Genomic DNA, 20,767 nt, shown 5'->3' with positions numbered 1-20,767 from the left:
CTTGAGTTTTATTAGTTGTTTCCTTGTTGACTCGAGGGTGATCAGTGAAATACGCTGGCAACTTGTATAACAGTATACATGTATGACATAGGAATCAGGCATCTACCTCATCCGGAGTATGGAATTGATTTCTTCCCATGGCACACTGCCCACCCTTCACCCAGGATCTTAGTAATCCATCTTGAGTGACGCAAAAGGGTCAATAAAACTTGACAAATTCAAGAAAGGAGAAACATAATTCCTTCATCCAAACCCATTTGAGAATTCAGCGGCTTCTTCACTGGACCGTGTCTAACCTCTCTGCCAAGTATCATCAAAATCCTTCAGGTCACCTGAGAGTAAGATGGAAATCAGTTTAAAATTCTGGATTTCTTCCCTCGTTCGGATCCAGTCAAAAACTCAGTGGGGTTGTTCCGCGTCACGTACCCAAAGTTCCCCCCCAAGTTTCATGGATATCAAACAGGATTTCTTTGTGGAATCCAACTACAGATAGACTCAACTATTTTACTTATTTTGCAGTTACAGAGCTACATTTTCATTTTGATGGGCGTCCAGTATTCACTCTGTTTCACTAAACCTCCATCTCATTGGCTAACAGATGCTACCCAGGAAGAAGGTAGCGTACCATTTCCCTTCACAAATGATGTTTGTGTTTGTGATGGGTTTTGGAAAGGTTGTGTAAAAAAAAAATTTTTTATCCTTTGACGATTGATGTACGGGTTTGAGTTGTAAATGTCTCCGTCCCGATAAGAGACACTAGTTCAGTAGTTAGAAAGGAAACCAACCTTTATTTAAAAATAAACACGAGTTAAAGATTAAAGAAACAGAAGCGTACTATTGAGTTAATTGCATATTTCAGATCTGCTTCCAGTAAAACAACTACCAAAAAAACAAATATTTGAAATGTTTTGAGTCATTTTAAGTGCTTAAACATGACATTGCAAAATTTTCAACATTTTAACTTTAACATGATTTTTAATAACTGATTGTGGACTGATGCTGGACATGTTATTTAAAAAAAAGGCTGTGAACTTTCCATCTATTTCCTTCCAGACGAGACGATACAGTCGTCTCGTCTTCAGCCGCTTTTCCGACTTGCACTTGAGGCAGGGTACACCCCAGATGCCTCGCCAGCGCAGCGTGGGGAGGCTGTGAACTTTTCAAATGTTTATCAGTTCAGAGTATTTTCAAAATAAACTACGGCACAAAATGTTCCACCCTTTACCAAACATGTACACAGAACCTCTCTGAACTTGACAAATCAACATTTACTTTGACAAGCAGCTGCAAAAGAAAAGTGTTAATGCTTGAATCAAAACACAGCTTTAGATTAGAACTCACCATCAACTATTTTGTGAGGGATGACATATAAATTCACTCAAAGCCTAAGATAATTACTGGATAGGTAAGATCATAAACGATCTGTGATCAGTTTAACAGCAGATGCTCCTTTAATCACAGTTACAGAAAATGTGGAGATGAACGTCGGGGTTAAAAGGTGTCGGAACACAATCTTTTCCAGTATCGATTAACAGTCAGGCCAATACTGCCGATTGCACGCAAAGAATCAGTGCAACACGGCACCTGATTAAAGTTACCACACAAACAAACAGCCACAGGGGGAGTACACTTTTCAGCTATTTTCTTGAGATGTGTCCAGAAAGCCAGTGAGAGGCTTCAATCTTTCAATTCATAGAAGGGGCAGCGAACAAGGAATCAAGACGAGTCGTGGAAACACTGATTGTGGAGTGCTCTGTTCTGATGGTTCTGTTGTACAAATAAGTGTGACAGTGTGGTTGCGTGTCCACGCGTACAAAAATGTACTGTGTGTGTCCGTCTGAAGGGAGGAGGAGGGGCCTGGGGAGGTTTATCTCAGGAGATGGTGGAAAACTCTTTGAGCAGGACGTCCTGGCTCAGCGTGTTCAGAGAGACGTTCTTCCTCACATTCAGACTGATGGAGCGCACCTGGACACAGGTAGGCAGACAGGTAGTCAAGACAGGTAGGCAGACAGAGAGACAGAGGAATGTTTGCTACCAGCTCTTATGTTTCTAGAAAAGAATATGTGGAAGCTGAAGCTGAGGTTTAGTCAGGTGATTTTTAAAGTTCAAGCATTGACTGGACCAGGACAGCAGCAGGAAGTGTAGTATGTGGTTCATATTAGGGACAACAAATCAGGATTGTCTCAAAACTTGAATATAGACCAAAGTAAATCAGTGAAATGTCTTTCTGGCAGGAAGACATTTAGTTTTGTTTTAAGAAATGTTTAACAACTGACATTGAAAGAAGAATCTGAAATATATTTTCAAAGTAATTCAAATAAATTCGGGACTATTTTGTCAAATAATTCTGTTCAAATACAGTTTTTTACAATAGATCTGTTATCGGTAAAGAAAACATCCTGGTAAAATATATCATTTTAAACTGGGTGGGTAGCTAATACAGCATATGTCTCCATCGAAGCGATATATTGCATCTAAATCACTAATCTGCAGCTCTACAAATTATAATCTCCATCAAATTTTAATATCTCAATTATTGGCACATGCCCTCCTCTGCCGCCACATTTCACAAAACCTGGTTCAGTAGTTATGTAATTGTGTCAAAATCAGACAAAGGCAAAAACAACTCTGGCTAACAGGTTCCTTATTCATATTACAATTATAATACTGTATACTGAACATCCTTCGCTGCAGTTATGTGTGACTCTTGGCTCAGTTAAAACTACCCACGGTGCATTTCCCTCTTTCTTACCAGCTCCTTGAAGAAGGCAGCTTCTTTGGGCTGCTCTGAGTACCTCTCAAACTGGTCCAGGCCGTCCTGCAGTTTGAGCGTCAGCGTGTCGTAGTTAGACCGAACCACCTCCAGCACCTACGACAACAGGGATGCAGGAGGTCAATGCGTGTCAACAATAAAGCTGATTGACATTAATATTTTATCACAGTGGTAATTTTCACCAGGGTTCAGGTGACCACGAGGCTGTACGATTAAATCAGATTATATCTGGTCATGTTTTCCATCCCAGAAAGATGTAGCATAGCAGTAGGTCTTTTTCACTTCATGTACATCAACTGGACTATACTGTACTACCATTCAGAAATATGTTCCAGTAAATATACAGGGAAAAATGCTTGTTTTTTTCAACCTCTCATGGTACACCTATGAAAAATTCATACCCATATCTCTCTTGATTTCTTTTCTCCCCCTCCTTCTCCTCAACTCTCACTAAAACCTCCTCCCTCTGTGGAAGTGTAGAGGTAGGTCTGAATAGTAACCAGAACTAGTGTGTGTTTTGCTGTTTTCATCACCAGCAGCTAATGGAAGAAATTGGAAAAGATGAATGAAGCGGGGGAGGGTTGAATGAAAAGTGATGCATCAAAAAAACAAACAAAAAACCCCCAGAAAATACACACACACACACACACTCAAGGAGATGTATCCGTGACCACTTTAAACTCATCTCAGCCATGCGATGTTCTGCATCACTTGGCAAGTGTGATTGTGTCCGTGCAGCTGTCATGGTTTTTATTTGGAGGCATCCTGAAGCAGCATTGCATGCTGGGGCGTGTTTTGCCAGATACTGAACTGTGTGTTATAGAGAGCGAGAATACAGTAGCTGCTTTTAATGTTTTTCTGGAGGCCATCTATCTTCCGGTGTCACTCTGGGAATGAGGATGAGTGCAGGCGGTTACTGTATCCGTGTGTGTGTGTGTGAGTGTACATTTACTCCAAAGACTGAGTGAAGTGAATGCGAGGATAGACACTTCATTAGAAAACAAGGAGAAAGGAGGGAGCGGGGGATGGAGTCTATGATCTGAAGGATCTCAGACTGAAGGTTAGGGTGTCAGCTCTTTGCGATTATGGCGTCCCTGTAATTTTTTTTATTTTACGATGCTATAAAAATGAGAGCAGTACAAGTTTATTAATTTGTCAGATTCTGAAAAGACAAGGAAAATATACAGTGTAGACAGTGAGAGAAGGTTGTCGGAAACAGTCCACTGCTGGTGTTCCTGTCTGTTGTTTCTCTCACATCGCTGAACATGAAGAAATGTTTTATTTATTCAGTAGAGATTTTTCTGGTGCGTGTGATGGCAGGTGTGTAACGCCATTCACTTGAACTGAAGTATGGCACAATAAACCGTGGGGTTTTTTTTGCCTAAGATGAAACCTTTCCCAAAAAATATTCATCTAGCTTTTTGGACATAGAATGAAAATGCATGATCACAATACAGTTCCTCTCACAGTAATCAAGTCAACACTGATTCATTGCTTCATTTTATGCCATTAACAAAGGAATCAAGTCGTCGTATGTGTCGCAGCTGCTCTTGCAAAATGACTTCAAAGTGAATTCATCTGAATTAAAGTGGCATGAATTTACACGTCTGTGATCACATGAGGGGCGGCACTGTGGGGCAGTGAGTAGCGCGGTTGTCTCAGAGCAAGATGGTTCTGAGTTCTATCCCTTTTTGTGGTTTGTATGTATGTTTGTATGTTCTCCCCGTGTCTGTGTGGGTTCTCTCTGGGTTCTACGACTTCCTCCCACCATCAAAAACATGCAGTTTGGGTGAATTAGTTGGTTCCAAATTGATCGTAGGTTTGAGGGGTTGTTTGTCTATGTGTGCAGACGATTATGGTTTTCTTGTCTACAAGAAAATGGACAGATGATGGATAATAACACGAGCTGATACTGTGAGAACAATGTCTGAATGTGACAGGAAGTGTCCTCACCCTGACCTGTTAAATCTGCTGTTTTGATCCGTTCTTACTGATCTCCTGGTATCGTTCTCCAGCGCAGCGACAAACACTAAAAACCCTTAAAACGTATTCAGCTCTGAACACAGAGGAGCTTTCAGCTGCTAAAGGGGCCTCACGTTTCCCTCAGAAGTGGCTAGAGACTAAATTTAGAGACTATTGGACATCCAAGAGGATAGGAACAAGACTCAATCTGAAATATAGCACTGTTCTGTATAGACTAGCGGTCTCCAACCTTTTTTGCGCCATGGACCGGTTTCATCTAAGACGGTATTTTCACGGACCGGTCTTCGTTTGCTGGATAATAGTTAATGACGCCAGGACAGCTGTAGTCTAATAATAAATCATCCGCAGTGGTTTAAAGTAAAATGCAGACATCAACAGACAATAAACAACCTTTGTTGTCATAAATTGACAATCAACATTTCTTTAAACTAAATAATCTTAAGAAATAATTATATTAAAAACTTGATTCAAGTGACTGCACTGATGAGGTTTATTTTGAAATATAGCAACATACAATCAGTGCATTCAACGTAGGAGAAATATTGATCATTTCCAATAAAAGGGTGGACAAGTCAATCAAATAATAATTAAAATAATGAGAATTACTGGTTGGGGACCGCTGATCTAGGGGTAACGGGAGACAATGACACCTGAAGTGTGTTCCGGACGTTCGGTCTACTCCGCGATTTGGTACCGGGTCGCGACCCAGTGGTTTGGGACCACTGACGTAGACGGATGTAACAGAGAATTGGGAAATTTTTCAAAATAAAACATCTTTCAGACAGAAATGAATAAAACGGAAGTAATGTAAATTATTTTCTCTTTCTGTGCGGCCCAGTACCAAATGGCCCAAAGACCGGTACCGGTCCACGGCCCGGGGGTTGGGGACCACTGGTATAGACAATAAGCTTTATATTCAAAAATGAAATTGAATTGAAATATTGATGTTAAAAGTAAAATGGACTCAATGTTCTGTGCTGGATTTTACTACTTTCAATTGCTTCAAGCTGCTAAAACAACTAAGTTATAGCACGGTCTAGAAATCAAAATATGTGAGGACGCATCCAAGTTAAGGAACATTTCTAAATAAATAATAATAACACACAAAGTTACATAAAATTAATGAATACTGCATTAATATCACAAGTGGAATATCTTATTAATCTTCTGGTAGCTCATAAACACCAATGATAAGTCCTCTTTTCCTCTTTGTTGTGAATAAATCTAGCAGATTATAAAGCAGAGCAGTAATTGGGAAGTCTAATGACCAAATCCATCACTCGCTTATCAGCTTGTTAAAATAGAAAGCTGCTTTCCTATCCTCCCTGAGTCAGCATACATGAAATCTTAAATGATGTTCACAACAGTTGAACTGATGAAGGTCAGCCTCCCTCCACTAAAGAAGGAGGAATTCAGACATTGTCCGGTTCCTTCCTGACTAAGGTCTCACTCTGATTTTCGGTTTATGGGAATCCAGTGTGTATAAATGGTCGTACTTTCTACATCAGACACGCAACGTTTTCTTGTTTTCTACTGAGAATGGGGTCGTCTGAATGGTGCACAGAGAATCAGCTGTAATGGGTTTAAGCTGTGACGCGTGATAACAGCCGTTCTTCATGTCTAATCACACAAGCAACGCCTGAGTTTTCCATCCGTGCCCCACAGTTTGAACTACATCTGAATGAACACACATTCATTTAAAATAAATCAACTGAACCGCTTCTATATGGACTGTAAAATCCTGAGTGGATTCCCTAAAATATTCATCCAAGGCTTCCTTTTAAGATGGAGAGTGATGGTTCAGAGGATTTCTGCCCAACTGGGCCCAAGGAAAGTGTGTCGTGTTTACCTGATCTTCTGACAGCTGGGAGATGTGGTTCACAGCAGCGTACGACTCAATTTTGGGATTAAAATGGTTGATGATGGCCCTTGAAGATAAAAGCATAAACACTTCAAATGAATCAGAATATCCTTCTAGATATCAGTGAATATAGAGCAACATTTCATTTGTCAAATGATTAATTGTTGTTCTAAGCCATCCTCTTTTTTGGAGAGACTTTCCAGCAGATGCTGGACGCTGGTTGCAGGAATTATTCGCATTCAGCCATAAGAGCACCGGCCATGTTGGGTTTAACGTCTCAGTTAACAACCGGTGTTCCAGTTCATTCACCCCGGAAACATGAAACAGGTTCTTGTCAGAGTTCTGTTTAATTACAGCCAAGCCATAATGAGTGGGGAAGGGAAACAAAGCTTGGAGCACATTACAAAATTCTTTTGAAAGATGTTTTATTTAGAAAAATTACCCGTTTTTCAGTTACATCCATCTATGTCAGTGGGTTTTTTTATTGATTACCAGTCTAAAGATGTCTTATTTTGAAAAGTGACATCTGTGCGGAATGATGCACAGATGAATGCATGCGTCCGTCCCGCTTGGCAGATCTTGGTCATGTGACTGGTTAACCAGCCACTACCCCTAAATTAAGCACCCTCAACTGCACCAGTGTTCTGGATTAAAGGCAGATAATCCTGAGATCGCCCAAAAAGTATCAAAAACCCTCCTTCCATTTCCAACCTCCTGTCTTTGTGAAACAAGATTTTCTGCAGTGACCGTAAACAAAACCAATCTGCGGAGACCGGATGTCCAGAACACATTTCAGGTGTCACTGTCTCCCGTTACCCCTAGATCAGCGGTCCCCAACCACTAATTCCATTATTGTAATTATTATTATTTGATTGACTTGTTCCCCCTTCTATTGGAAACGATCAGTATTTCTCCTATGTTGAATACACTGATTGTAAGTTGCTATATTTCTAAATAAACCTTATTATTGCAGTCACTTGAATTGAGTTTTTATTATAATTGTCTCTTACAATTATTTTGTTTACAGAGATGTTGATTATCAATTTATGAAAAAAAAGGTCCACCACCGGTTCAGTGTACTGGATTAAAATCAAGGCAGATTAGCCTGAGATCGCCCAAAAAGTATCGCAAACCCTGTTTCCATTTCCAAACTCCTGTCCTTGCGAAGCGGCATTTGTTTGTTTGTTCATTGTCTGTTGATGTCTGTGTTTTACATAAAAGCACTGCCGATGATTTATTATTAGACTACAGCTGCCCTGGCATCATTAACGATTATCGAGCAAATGAAGACCGGTCCGTGAAAATATTGTCTTAGATGAAACCGGTCCGTGGCGCAAAAAAGGTTGGGGACCGCTGCTCCAAACCACATGTACTGTATGTGCATGTGTGTTTAACCACAAATATTATTTGCACAAATGAAAGTTCAGGTAGAAAGGACACCAGCTGAGCTTTTCAAATATGTCTCCTATTAGGAAATACAGTAAGTACTTCCTTTGTGGTTTTGATTTTAACGGTTCGGTTACAGACGGGACGTTAGGACACCAAAACTGATTTATATTCATCCACTCCTTTGTATCTCACTGTCTCCTACATAAAGGTCGAGTCCATGAGGTAATTTAACATGATAATTCAGAGGCGATGCTTTCCTGGACTACAATATATTTTGATTAAATAAACTGTTTCATAACTCAATAATACAATAAGCGAAGCCGTGAGGCAGAAGGGCTCTGTTTATAAATCACATAAAATATATTATGTTCAGTTCTCCATAGTCATAAACCTGTTGTCATGTGGGAAGTGGGCACGTAGAGGAATGAGGTAAGGGTTAAACCAGTGCCCTCATTTGAATGATTGTCAGCCACAGTCTCTGTGGGTTCCTCAAAGCCCTCTGCCTTCATTCACTCATTCATCTATTCTTTTATGCATTACTGTTTCAATATCCTTCCTCCCACCTCCCTGTCACTCTCCATCACTTGCCCAACTGAGTGGGTGAATCCCTGAGGAGTCTCCTGCCCACTGGGGCCTCCATGCCAGGGTGACCTCAGATCATCTTCTCATAAAGATTATGGAGGGAAAAGAGATTACAGCAGAGGACAGACTAAAGGACAGTGTGTTTGTGCACTAGGGCAGCGGTCCCCAACCCCTGGGCCGCGGACCGGTACCGGTCCGTGGGTCATTTGGTACCGGGCCGCTCAGAAAGAAGAACTTATTTACATTACTTCCGTTTTATTTATTTCGGAGTCTGAGAGACGTTAAATTTGAAAAGTGACGTCTGTGTGGAATGACGCACTGACAAATTCATGCATCTGTCCTGCTTGACGGGTCTCGGTCACGTGTCAGGTTATCAACACACACACAATGAAGCGCCCATAAACGCACCAGTGTTCTGGATTAAAGTCAAGGCAGATTATCCTGAGATCGCCCAAAAAGTATCGAAAACCCCGTTTCCATTTCCAACCTCCTGTCTTTGTGAAGCGATTTTCTGCTGTGACCGAAAACCAAACCAAACCAAACTGCGGAGTAGACCGGACGTATGGTACACACTTCAGGTGTCATTGTCTCCCGTTACCCCTTGATCAGCGGTCCCCATCCACTAATTTTCATTATTGTAATTACTATTATTTGATTGACTTGTTCACCTTTCTATTGGAAATGATCAATATTATCTACTGCGTTGAATGCACTGATTGTAAGTCGCGAAATTTCAAAATAAACCTCATCAGTGCAGTCACTTGAATCTGAATTTAATGTAATTATTTCTTATAATTATTTCGTTTACAGAGACGAAATAGAGATGTTGATTTTCAATTTATGAAAAAAAGTTTGTTTATTGTCTGTTGATGTCTACATTTTACATAAAACCACTGCGGACGATTTATTATTAGACTACAGCTGTCCTGGCGTCATTAACGATTATCGAGCAAACGAAGACCGGTCCGTGAAAATATTGTCTTAGATGAAACCGGTCCGTGGCGCAAAAAAGGTTGGAGACCGCTGCACTAGAGGAGGGTTCAAGTGATGACTTATGCTTACAAATTATTAAATAAAGCAGCCTTGGAGAAAAAGGAGAAGGGGAATAAAAGAGTGGACTGGAAAGGAAGAAATAACATTACAGTCCAATGATTTCATTACATTAATTTTGTTTTGTTTCCATCCGATTCGGATTTGCTTTCCCCTTCAATCCAATACGACCATTTTCTCCTTCTCTATCTGTGCGTGACTGTGTTTGTGTGTGTGTGTGTGTGTGTGTGTGTGTGTGTGTGTGTGCGCGTGCGTGTGTGTGTGTGTGTGTTTTTACCGAACATTGACCAGGGCATGTGTGACTTTGCTGGCTGCCTCCTTCCACTGGCCCGTGTTGGTCGATACTCTCAGAACTGGAGGACAATCAATGACAAACACAGCTCAGGTTTAATGCAGGATTTGACCTCAGATGTGGATTATCTAAAAACGGGTAGAAGAGTGGGCGTACTCGCACTGAATACTGGAGTAGATGAACACAGAAAGATGGATGTGTTATTTATTCTACATTCTTTAGCACTGCAAGAACCCTGCGAACAGCCATCTAACTCCAAAAAAAATGATGATAATGATAATTAAGGTTTGAGGACAGGAATGGGTGAATATATTTTGGGAACAACCAGCCAAGCAGAACAGGAGAAGACGACTGAAGTTCTAGGTGAATGGGTTCATGGTGAACGAAGCTAAACACAGGTGTAACAAAGAATATACTGTAAATATAAATAATGACCCAGTGAAACTACACAAAATCCCACCCCAATTAATGTTTTCTTTATGGGGGAATTTGAATAAATTCTTGTCAAGGCAAGCGCTGCCAAGGCGACATACCCATGCAGTAGAGGTTGTCGAACACCTGGTGCATCCGTACGATCTCATAGTACAGCTCGTCGTAGCTGTTGGAAGTAGGCAGGAACGTGTCGCCGTACGTTATGAACATGTTAAACAGATTTACCACCTGAAGAAAAGGAGAAACGCATTACTCGATGAACACATTCGATCTCGTACAAAAAAAAGAACCCAGGAGAAATAAGATGAGAATCAAAATAAACCAACAATAGATTATCTAAAGCGAAATCAAAATTAAATTGCAGATTCTACACAAACTAACTGTAGCCTTCGGTTGTTTCTTTATTAGATGCTTCTGTGTGATTTGAGACACACGGTTGGAAATCCAAAGTAGCACCATTGGCATTTGGCAGACTCATATTTGTGTCTTGTTCACCATCATGGCCGTGTCTGCATGTTTAGTGAACGTGCAATTGTTCCTCACCAGTAAGACCAGATGAAAGATGTTATGCTTGGCTAGCAGTGTGGTCTCATTTGACAGCAGGAACTTCAGCAGGTTGATGAGAGCTGTGCAGATGAAGACATGCAAAGTTAATGAAATAGTATGGAGTCCTGTGGAAGCATGTGGCAGCACTTCGCTTTCCTTTATGAGGTTGGATAATGGGAACACGGGAGGAGGGAAAGCGTTCAGCACCAAATAAGTCCTTTGACTTGCTTTAGTAGAGGAAAAAACACAAACTGGCAAAACAACATTCAGAGAGAAGACAGTTTTACTCGTTTTTCCGCTTTAGTCCTACTTCGAAGTGTCCTATGATCAACATCAGGAAAAGCAAGTCGGTGTCATTCAGGGATGGATGGATCGTTCTTCAGACTTCAGAGTCTCAATGATGCAATACATTTCCAAAACAACAGGCCCACTTCGGAACAAAATGATATCACGATATTTTCAGGTTTAAATCGTTTAATTCTGGCTTCCTGAAACCTAATTCTAAAAATTTGGTTTTTGATTTGTTTGTATGAAGCTCACTACAACTCCCATGTTTGTTTCAGCAAAGAGCATTCAATTAAGATTCCATCCAAATGTAAATTATATACACGTGTAGCTAATCGCAACAAAAGGCCTGTTTTTGAGTGTCCTCACCTGACCACAGCTCTCTCCAGGTGTAGTGTAATCGAATTCTGCACTTCTTCTGATAGCACAGGAGTTTGTGGATGATCTGTACACAGCGCCTGCACAGGAATTGAACACCTATAACTGTGGCAACAGAGCTGGTTGGTGGATGAGACCAGAAACAAATATTTGTGTGTGATGCACATTTTCTCACAAGTATAAATCCATGGGGAAATCCTTCATCATATGAGTGACAATAAACTCCACCATCAGATCTACACAAAGGGACAAAGAAAGAAAGGTAACAGATGGATTAAATTAACCCTTAATGTCAAATATCAGTCACAATAATGCACCACAAACAGAGAGGGAACCGGAACAAAATGAATGTCAGACAATTCAAGTTAAAAGTGAGAAGCAATAAACCAAAAATGATTAGTTCTGAAGAAAAATTCAAGCCAGTAAAAAAACCTTCAACCAGATATTGGCGCAAAGTTCAAGAAGTTAGTTAGAAATATGCCTCATACCTAGAACAGCACACACCAGCGGCCTCGAAGGGATGTTCTTGTCCATCGCTTTTTTTCTGTGTCTCATGGGCTTAAAAAAATAAACTCTTTATGAGTTAAATCTGGATGACTTCTTAGATGTCACAGACAAAATAAAATATCTTTCATATATTACAAAATCCAAAATCAGCACCATTACAAACATTTCTTATATGTTGATGTGTCCATGTTTACTTTAACACATGCACAACCAGACACTTACCATTTTGTGGAGATTGACTCTGAAGTTCATGTTGTCATCATGGAGAAAGGCGTCAGCGTACTGGTCCTATCACACAGAGAGAAGACGTCAAAACAAACAGAACCAGTGGAAGGCCCAACTGCTCTGGCAGTGTGACGCAACGCACCTCTGCGATGCAGGTGAGGATGATCAAGCACAGTCTGGCACTGTTGAGACGATGCTCATCTGGAAATACACAAATGAGGAACAAATAAACAGCCGTCTTGAGATTAAACTGAAAAAATTAATGAGTTACAGACAGCTCTGTTTACCTTTAGTATCCTGCATCACAATGGAGGCGTACTTAAGGAAGGTGATGAGAAGGTTGCTTGTCTGCAGGTTAGGATCCAAAGGCAGTTCTGGGTTGTTCATCACTGCAGAACACATGAACAAACACAACGCTAATCAAACACTAAATACTGTAGTTTAAATCTAAACACGTCCCAACCACCGGACACAAAACTTAGTCTACCCTAGCCCTAGAAAAAAAAAATCAAAAAATGACTGCTCCTGATGGAATGGTTGATCAGGCAGCAGAACAAAAAATAGCATTGTCCCATAGCTGGTGTCTAGACAAGCATCTTCATCCATTTAAAAATCCCTGCTGGCTGAAACTTACAGCTTGTTTCATAGATAAATAATGAGCCGGTCATCTCTAGCTGCCTTCACACACACAAATCAGTCGTCACTTCCTTCTTCTAATCACTGCAGACTCAAAACAAAATAGCCATCTTCACAGGAGGTTTTATGTTGGACGGAAAACATACAGTCCTATATCTGTGTTTGAAATGATATCTGGTCTGAATACAGAGTCCACTAAGTGGTGAAGTTCCCATGATAATGCATAATGTAGGGTGTATGTGAAACATTTATTTGTCTTTAGAGCTGGAGCTTAATATTTTATACTGGAAAAAAAACTTTTTAACATTGTTGAAATGAGGGGGAGAGCTCGCCAAAAGGAAACAAGCTCCTCTTAGCAGACACAACAAGTTTGAATGTTAAATAGGTAGAGCCTTCAGCTGTCAGGCCCCTCGTCTATGGAACGACTTCTCGACTCAGGTCAGTGAGGCAGACCCCCTATTGGTCTTCAAGAGAACTTCCCCTGCGTAGATCTTATCAATAACATGCTCCAGACTTATTTCAGGCACTATGAACTTTGGATATTGTAGATGACTGTCACGATTGTGTGTCTATACTTGTGACACCTATTGCACATTTACCCATCCTGGGGAGAGGGATCACTCATCTATGGTTCTTCCACAGTTTTCTACCTTTTCCTTGTTAAGGCTTTGAGTTTTTCTCACTCATTTCAGAAAGAACATATTTTTAAGCATGTCCACCTCTTGATGTCAGTGTGTCAACATAATACAGACGTGAGTGACAAGAAGAGATTTGAAAAATGCATAAAAATATTTAGACAAGCTGAGGCAAAAAAGCAGACTCTTGATACAAAAAGGTTTCAATTCTCCTTCTGTTCTACTTTTCTACTTTACCTTCAGGTGTTGTAACAGGATCAATGAATCAATATTTGAGGTGGTGGTCAAAACGTAACTTAACTACTGATGACGTGACGAGCGAGATGCCATTGACTAAGAAACACGGTACAACTTACCGTCGAGGGAGGGCGGCGTTGTGCCAAGTGGTGACGTCGGTGTAGTTGGAGTAGGGGTGGTAGGTGTAGTTGGGATATTGATCTCAGGGTGGCTCTGTTGAAAGTCACAACACATTTCCAGTAAAATATCCCAGTAAAGGCTGGGCTTGAGATTCACATTAATGCTGAGGGTTGACAACATGACGTCTGTTGTTGGTGAACAAATAATTTGACCAGAAATAATGTTTTAGTAAATGTTGCTAATCCAGCTGCAAATTAAATCATATTACAGTGATGAAAAAAAGCAGTGGCTTAGAACAAAAGTCATTCTGGATGAAATGCCTAGTGGTACAGTGGTACTGTAATTGGTCTAATTGCATTTTATCCACCTTCACCAATGAGATAGAAAAAGAACAGCTTAAACAAGACATTTTAAGATCAAATTTACAGATAACTTAAATTCAAGGAAGACAGGAAGAAGTTGTGTAAGTTGTCTCTGATAAAGCAATTTTTGTTGTTTACGTTTTTACATCTGAGAAATAAAAGATAATTTTCAAAATACAAAAAAAAACAACTTTATTAAATGCAGAAATGCACCTCCATGTGTGAACATATCTCACCCAGCTCACTTCATTTATGGCGGAAGAATAACAATGCTAAACCAAAAGGCAGCTAAATGAACGCACAGATGTGACTTTCACATTTAGTGTACCTTGAAAGAAATATGTATGATTAGTAGATCACAAAATGCATCCAAGTTTGATCTCCCCATTGTTGTAAATAAAACCTTTAAGGTGCTCTTTACCTGCTTTCTTTTAGACAATAAAGGTTTGAAGGCATGTAGCAAAAAAAATCTACAAAACAGCATGAAGGAATTAACCTGGAAAAGTTGCGTAACCTACCTGTGCTAAGACAGTGATGAAGTTTCGGTTCAGATGCACAGCCTCATAAAGTGCCAGCAGAATTGCCTCATTAGTCCTTGAGAGGAGAGAGAAGCTGGTCAGAATCAGTTTGTTCATCAATCAAATATAATCCTTGTATAACATTAGACTGGGCAGGAAAAAAAGCTTTCAGCAGAACTCCAGTCAAGTTCAACACACAAGAGTATAGTCTGCATTATTAACAATCACTTCTTCCTTCAGTAGGATACAGTTTTCATTATTTGGATCATTAACTATTTGTAATAACAAGGAAGTAAAAAATACTGCAATATGTGTGTAGCTACAAATATGTTTCTTTATGTTGCATGCAAATGCAACATAAAGAAACATAAATGAGTTAAAAGATATATCGTTTATGGATATAAATAAGTGGCTGCAGTTTTTATACCTTTAACACACATATCACAAATGAGGACACGCAAAAATAACATTACAGCCTTAATGTAGCTGAAGGTGAAGGGAGAACAACGCACTTGACTGATGGGCATTAAATGAAATCACATGGCACTTACTGCACTGACAGTTTCTCATCAGCATCTGCAATAAACATGTTTCCCACCTGTGGAGAGAAGATGATTTGAGCTATCAACAGCTAAACAATGTTTAAAATCTGTTAATACCAAACAGATATCTGCTTTACAATATGAATTATGAATAATGCCATACCATACTGGTGAGGGTAGAGAAGAACCCACCCTGGTTCTCCTCTTCTTTGTCTTTGTACTGTCTGAATGAGAACAGCAGGAAATTATGAAAATGTGGCAAGAATGACAAATTGTTGACATTTTCAGTCATATACAGTACTAGGAACGCAAAATGCATTTATCCAACATCTCCTACTACTCTCTGAAATGTATTATCTAAGGAGTCTTCAGTTTATACATGACAACAATGAACTGTACGGAGCCATCATCCATCACTTTGATGTATCTGCAGGCATACAGACAAGCCCTCCTTCAGTAACAGCACTTTTTTAATTTCCAAATCGTGCCTCATCCCCCCACCGAAAAAGCAAAAAAAACCTGCAAAAGAAAACTGTCAGATATAAATAACTACTACAATAAAGGGCCTGATTTTTCATAAAAGAGAGCTTTAATGGGAGACATCAAACTCAGCCAACGCCAGCTGCCTCGGCACAACGCGCACATCGTTAGACACGTTGTTTTTGACACATAGATATTTTTGGATCTCACCTGTTATATTCTGTCAGAGCTTGGTGGACAACCATTCCCATTCCCTAAAAAACAAATAGCATATTAGTTAAATGTTCAATAATCTGCTTTATGTGGAAAACAAAGCCTACATTAAACAGTGATAGACAAAGACAGGCTTAATTCAAGATAAAGATTTACACTTACATCCAGTGTTGGCTCGTCATCCACAATAGAGAGCTTCACAATATATGGGTTTACAGACTAAAAGAGAGGATCAATGAAATTAGAAGCTGTTAGACTTTTGACACAAATATTTGAAAGTGAGTTTAATATTTCATTGGTCCTTATATTCTCTATTGCCTAATCTGAGTCAAGCTGTAGTACATCCCAGCAGATTAGATAAAGACCTCTGAGGTTACCTGATTTTTTTTTTTTTTTGGGGGGGGGGGTAGGGAAGCAAAGTCAACATGATAAAACAGCTCCTTGTCTGTGAGTTGGATTCCTCACAATACTTTCTCTGCTTCAGACATAAATGGTAAGGTACATGAAAACCTCAACCCTTATCATGTAGCTCCCTTTCCTACTCAATTCCTCTTATCCTCCCAGGGAATAACCCGGACAGAGAAGTGAACAGGAAGTCATTTCAGAATCCATGTTTGCTTCAGTGACATGAATGTGTCATCTAGACACCTAACATAGTCCAACTCAAGGGTTTTACTTTTATCTGAGAAGGAAAATGTCAAGCTGAGCTTCTACATGCTTTGACAAACATTTTGGTTGTTCCGTCTAGGGTTGTACAGTACAGGTACTATGTGTTCCACCTCAAACCACACCCACTCAAAAGGAATTTCAAATGACAAAACAAGTCTAGTTTCAGTTCTGTTTGTGCGTACCTCATATTTCCTGTAGTTAACCAGCAGGGCCAACAGGACCACGGCATCATAACCATGCTGCCCTCTACTGGACACATCGGACAGAATCTGACGAGGGGTGACAAAGAACAAAAAATTACCACCATGGGAAAAATAAGGTTTTAAAGTACCACAGACAGGAATTTGACAGAGTCCTCCACTGATCACCTACCTGTAGAATTGCTTCAAAGATGCTGTTGATCATGACATATTCCAGAATGGTATTTTGACTAATATTGTCTGTTACCTGTTAATACATTTACATATATTACTGATTCCACTCAACAGTACGACAAACATTTGAGCTGTATTTTGAAACGTCCTGCCTCACCGTCACCAGACACAAGAGCAGTTTGAGACAAAGACTCTTGAGACTCTCTGAGCCATCTCCACAAAGAAGGCTGTCCAGTCTCTCCATCAAGTCCTGATAGGAGACATAAAATCAAGACATGACAGAGAGGACCATTAACCATTTCTTTCGCTCTGTTCTTCCTCTGTTAATGTATTGTGCGCACACCTTCATCCTTAACTCTGCTTTGTCAAACCCCATGAGCATGTTGATGATGTCAAAGCCGGATGCAGACTTGTTCTTCTGGTGAACCCCTCGGAAAAGTGCGCACAGAGTCTGGAGAAAGAGGAAGAGGAGTATGGGTATTGTACAGGAGGAATTAATAAATAATATCTATGTGACTCCCCCAAGCTTCAGGCACCTGCAGAGCATTGACTACTTTTATTTGGTGTTCTTCCCCAAGGGCCTGGACACAGTGGTGGAACAAAGAGTTGATATTGTCCCGGATTCGTTGAACCTCCTCGCCATCTATATTTTCCAATTTTGACTCCAGGTATTCTAAATTCACCTGAAAAAGAAAGAAAGTGAAATCACACATTAAAGAAGGATGAAGGATGATCAGAAGACTGTTATTAGAAAAAATTCATCTGACAGCTCCACACAACCCTCTTGTCATCTTATCCAATTAGAAACATAATGAAGCAGCTGCAAAGCATGCAGGTAAGGACTGCCACATCGTGCATCTGATCTGGACAGTCTGATTTATGCTGGATGCTACTTCCTAATTTCTTCTACAGTGTGTGTATTTGTATTATCCTTTTTATAAAACACCAAACTGAATTTTCTACACATGGGTAGAACACACTTGTGAATCCAGACTAAAACAAGTCTTTGCATGTTGTGTTGGCATATTGCATCATTCTTTTTTCCACATTAGTCCCCAAGGCCTGCACGTTGCATTCATATTATTTATTAACATTTTTTGAGCATTCTGAAATACTTTAATCAGAAAAATATGATGTAAATATCTCGTCCTATCCTTATGTGCATATGGGATTTTTAGCTACTGTAGCCGACATCTGAAAAATTCAAATCTACAGTTTACGTGTTCTGACATTATGTCCTTTGTCAAGTATTTTTCTTTTTCCTTTTACCTTCATGAGAAATAGCTCATCCCAGAAGCGAGGGTTATTTTTAGCTGGATCTTCTTTCTAAATCAAAGAAACAAACAGGACGTTACATAAGTGCAATTTCTTTACTTTCCATTGATGACTTTCTCCCACAGAGATACTCACAGCAAAAATCTCATCATACATCAGCACAACCTTCTCCTTCAAGGGTTTCTTTGAGGATGACGTCCTCCTCAGCAGCCCTGCTTTCTTCTCTGTCTGAGACATGACTACGTGTGAGGACAGAGAAAGAGTGAAATGATAAGCGAGCTGCATGGGTTCCTTCAGATACTCCAGCTTTGTCCTCCAGTCTAAAAATATTCATCAAAAGTGAACTGGGGACCCAACATTGCCCTTAGGTGTGAATGTGATCAGAATGGTTGCTTGTGATTGTACAGGGTGTTCCAATGAATTTGCAAGGTTTTCACTCCTCTCACCAAATATCAGCTGGCATAGACTCTCCAGCAACCTTTCATGGGATAGTTGGTTACAGAAAATTAATGAAGGAAAATAGTTTCCTAAAGAGCATGTACTACGAGATAGTAAAAATCACTCTAACCTGAAAGATTACTGCGTTTGGCTGAAAGTATTCTTAAGCATGGGTTAGAGGTCAATAAATTCCACAGCACCAATACAGTGCACTGTATGTGAAAGTGTTAAAGATCATTGAAAGTGGACTTGTTCATCATTCATTCATTCATTAATATATTCAGACAATAAAACAATGTGGCTCATTCATTGGTTTTCAATAAGTTTTTGAGGACAATTTTCTCTATCGGAGACAAATGGGCTTTGACTACACAAACGACACTTAGTAAATTACACACATTCAAACCTTGCTTACTTTTACTGAATACTGAACACATCTACAGGCTATTAGATAAGTGTGCCGCCTCATCTTGTAAGCAACCAACACCTGACTCAAACTAGTCGGGTTACCAAGAACTGTGAACTTTCTTAAGGAATAATTATGTAGTGTTGATAAATGATCCCAAATAAAATAATGTTGCTCGGACTGTCAAAAACAAATTTCTTGGAATCAGTGGCAAATTGATTACTGGTCATAGATGAACGAACGAATCATGAAATATTTGCTTGAGAATATTGGAAGGGTTCGATACAATCATATTCATAAAAAGCATAACCTAACCAGCTTCAGTAGCACAGTATTATACTGCTGATATAATCAATTGATTTCACTTAAACGACGCTAGCAGCAAACAGCCGCTAACCTGACGTTAAGCGCAAGCTGGAGTGGGATGCTAGCTATTTAGCTAACATAAGCTAACCGGCCTATCATTAACTTGCTTTAACTAACTACTTACTCCATAACTACAATTTTAACACTGGAGCTATCAACAATGTATTACCCATTTCTCACATGAAGCACACTCAATTATATATTAGGCCACCGGAAGTAAAGCCATTAACATGTTTTCTCGTAGCTAAAGCTAAGTTCCAAGCTAATGCCTGTCAGACCTGAACTACAACGTTGATGTAATGCTAGCTATTGCTTTCCTGTCACTGTGCGAACACTGACAAGTTATCGATTTAAATTAATTATGTTTTTGAAAATCAGCAGTGAGTCTGGATTGTTCTTACCTCAATCAAAATATTACAACTTTTGTTAAATCTTCATGCAACCTATTACAAGGCTAGCCTTTGCTAGCACGCTCCGGGCGGTAGACGGCAACTCGTCTTCTGGGTCTTAGCGCCCCTCAATCACTGATGGAGTAACTAGAAACCATTTGGTTATCCACAGTTGTTTAAATCAATCCACTGGACTTTAAGAGAATTTCTTGAAGACTTTTCACCTATCACCCAAGAGGCTTCTGAAGGAGAACACCTGCCAAAATGATGGCTGGATAATATTAATAATAATAATAATAATAATAATAATAATAATAATAATAATAATAATAATAATAATAATAATAATAATAATTAACCCTAACCCTAACCCAGCTGGCATAGGCCGTGAGGCGGGGGACACTCTGGGCACGACGCCAGTGCACTGCAGAGCCACACACAAAGACAGACAAACGTGCACACACACACTCACTCATTATTATTATTATTATTATTATTATTATTATTATTATTATTATTATTATTATTATTATTATTATTATTATTATTATTGTTGTTGTTGTTGTTGTTGTTGTTGTTGTTAATAATAACAATAATTATGATAGTTATAATCATTAATAATAGTAACAACTATCATTATTGTCGTTATTATTATATTATTATAATTATTATTATTATTATTATTATTAGTAGTAGTAGTAGTAGTAGTAGTAGTAGTAGTAGTAGTAGTAGTAGTAGTAGTAGTAGTAGTAGTAGTAGTAGTAGTAGTAGTAGTAGTAGTAGTAGTAGTAGTAGTAGTAGTAG

The 20,767-nt window shown here is 39.5% G+C and overlaps 1 protein-coding gene across 1 annotated transcript; it reads right to left on the bottom strand.

Annotated features, from left to right (window-relative positions):
• Nucleotides 1-20,092, bottom strand: armh3 (armadillo like helical domain containing 3). Its single transcript, XM_068322397.1, has 26 exons — nt 19,976-20,092; nt 18,500-18,603; nt 18,359-18,415; nt 17,626-17,772; nt 17,433-17,540; nt 17,247-17,339; nt 17,088-17,162; nt 16,898-16,984; nt 16,209-16,265; nt 16,044-16,087; nt 15,517-15,577; nt 15,363-15,409; nt 14,812-14,887; nt 13,931-14,024; nt 12,591-12,692; nt 12,446-12,504; nt 12,301-12,366; nt 12,060-12,129; nt 11,747-11,807; nt 11,563-11,651; nt 10,906-10,988; nt 10,464-10,590; nt 9,916-9,991; nt 6,606-6,684; nt 2,753-2,869; nt 1-1,965 (listed from the first exon to the last, which is right to left on the bottom strand). Exons 2-26 carry the CDS (start codon nt 18,599-18,601, stop codon nt 1,873-1,875), a joined length of 2,070 nt encoding a protein of 689 aa, XP_068178498.1. The 5' UTR covers nt 18,602-18,603; nt 19,976-20,092; the 3' UTR covers nt 1-1,872.
• Nucleotides 20,093-20,767: the final 675 nt, after the last annotated feature.

The sequence above is a fragment of the Antennarius striatus genome, chromosome 8 (genome assembly GCF_040054535.1).
Source record: "Antennarius striatus isolate MH-2024 chromosome 8, ASM4005453v1, whole genome shotgun sequence".
In the NCBI taxonomy this organism is placed as follows: domain Eukaryota; kingdom Metazoa; phylum Chordata; class Actinopteri; order Lophiiformes; family Antennariidae; genus Antennarius; species Antennarius striatus.
This window is presented reverse-complemented; position numbering and strand designations above follow the sequence as displayed.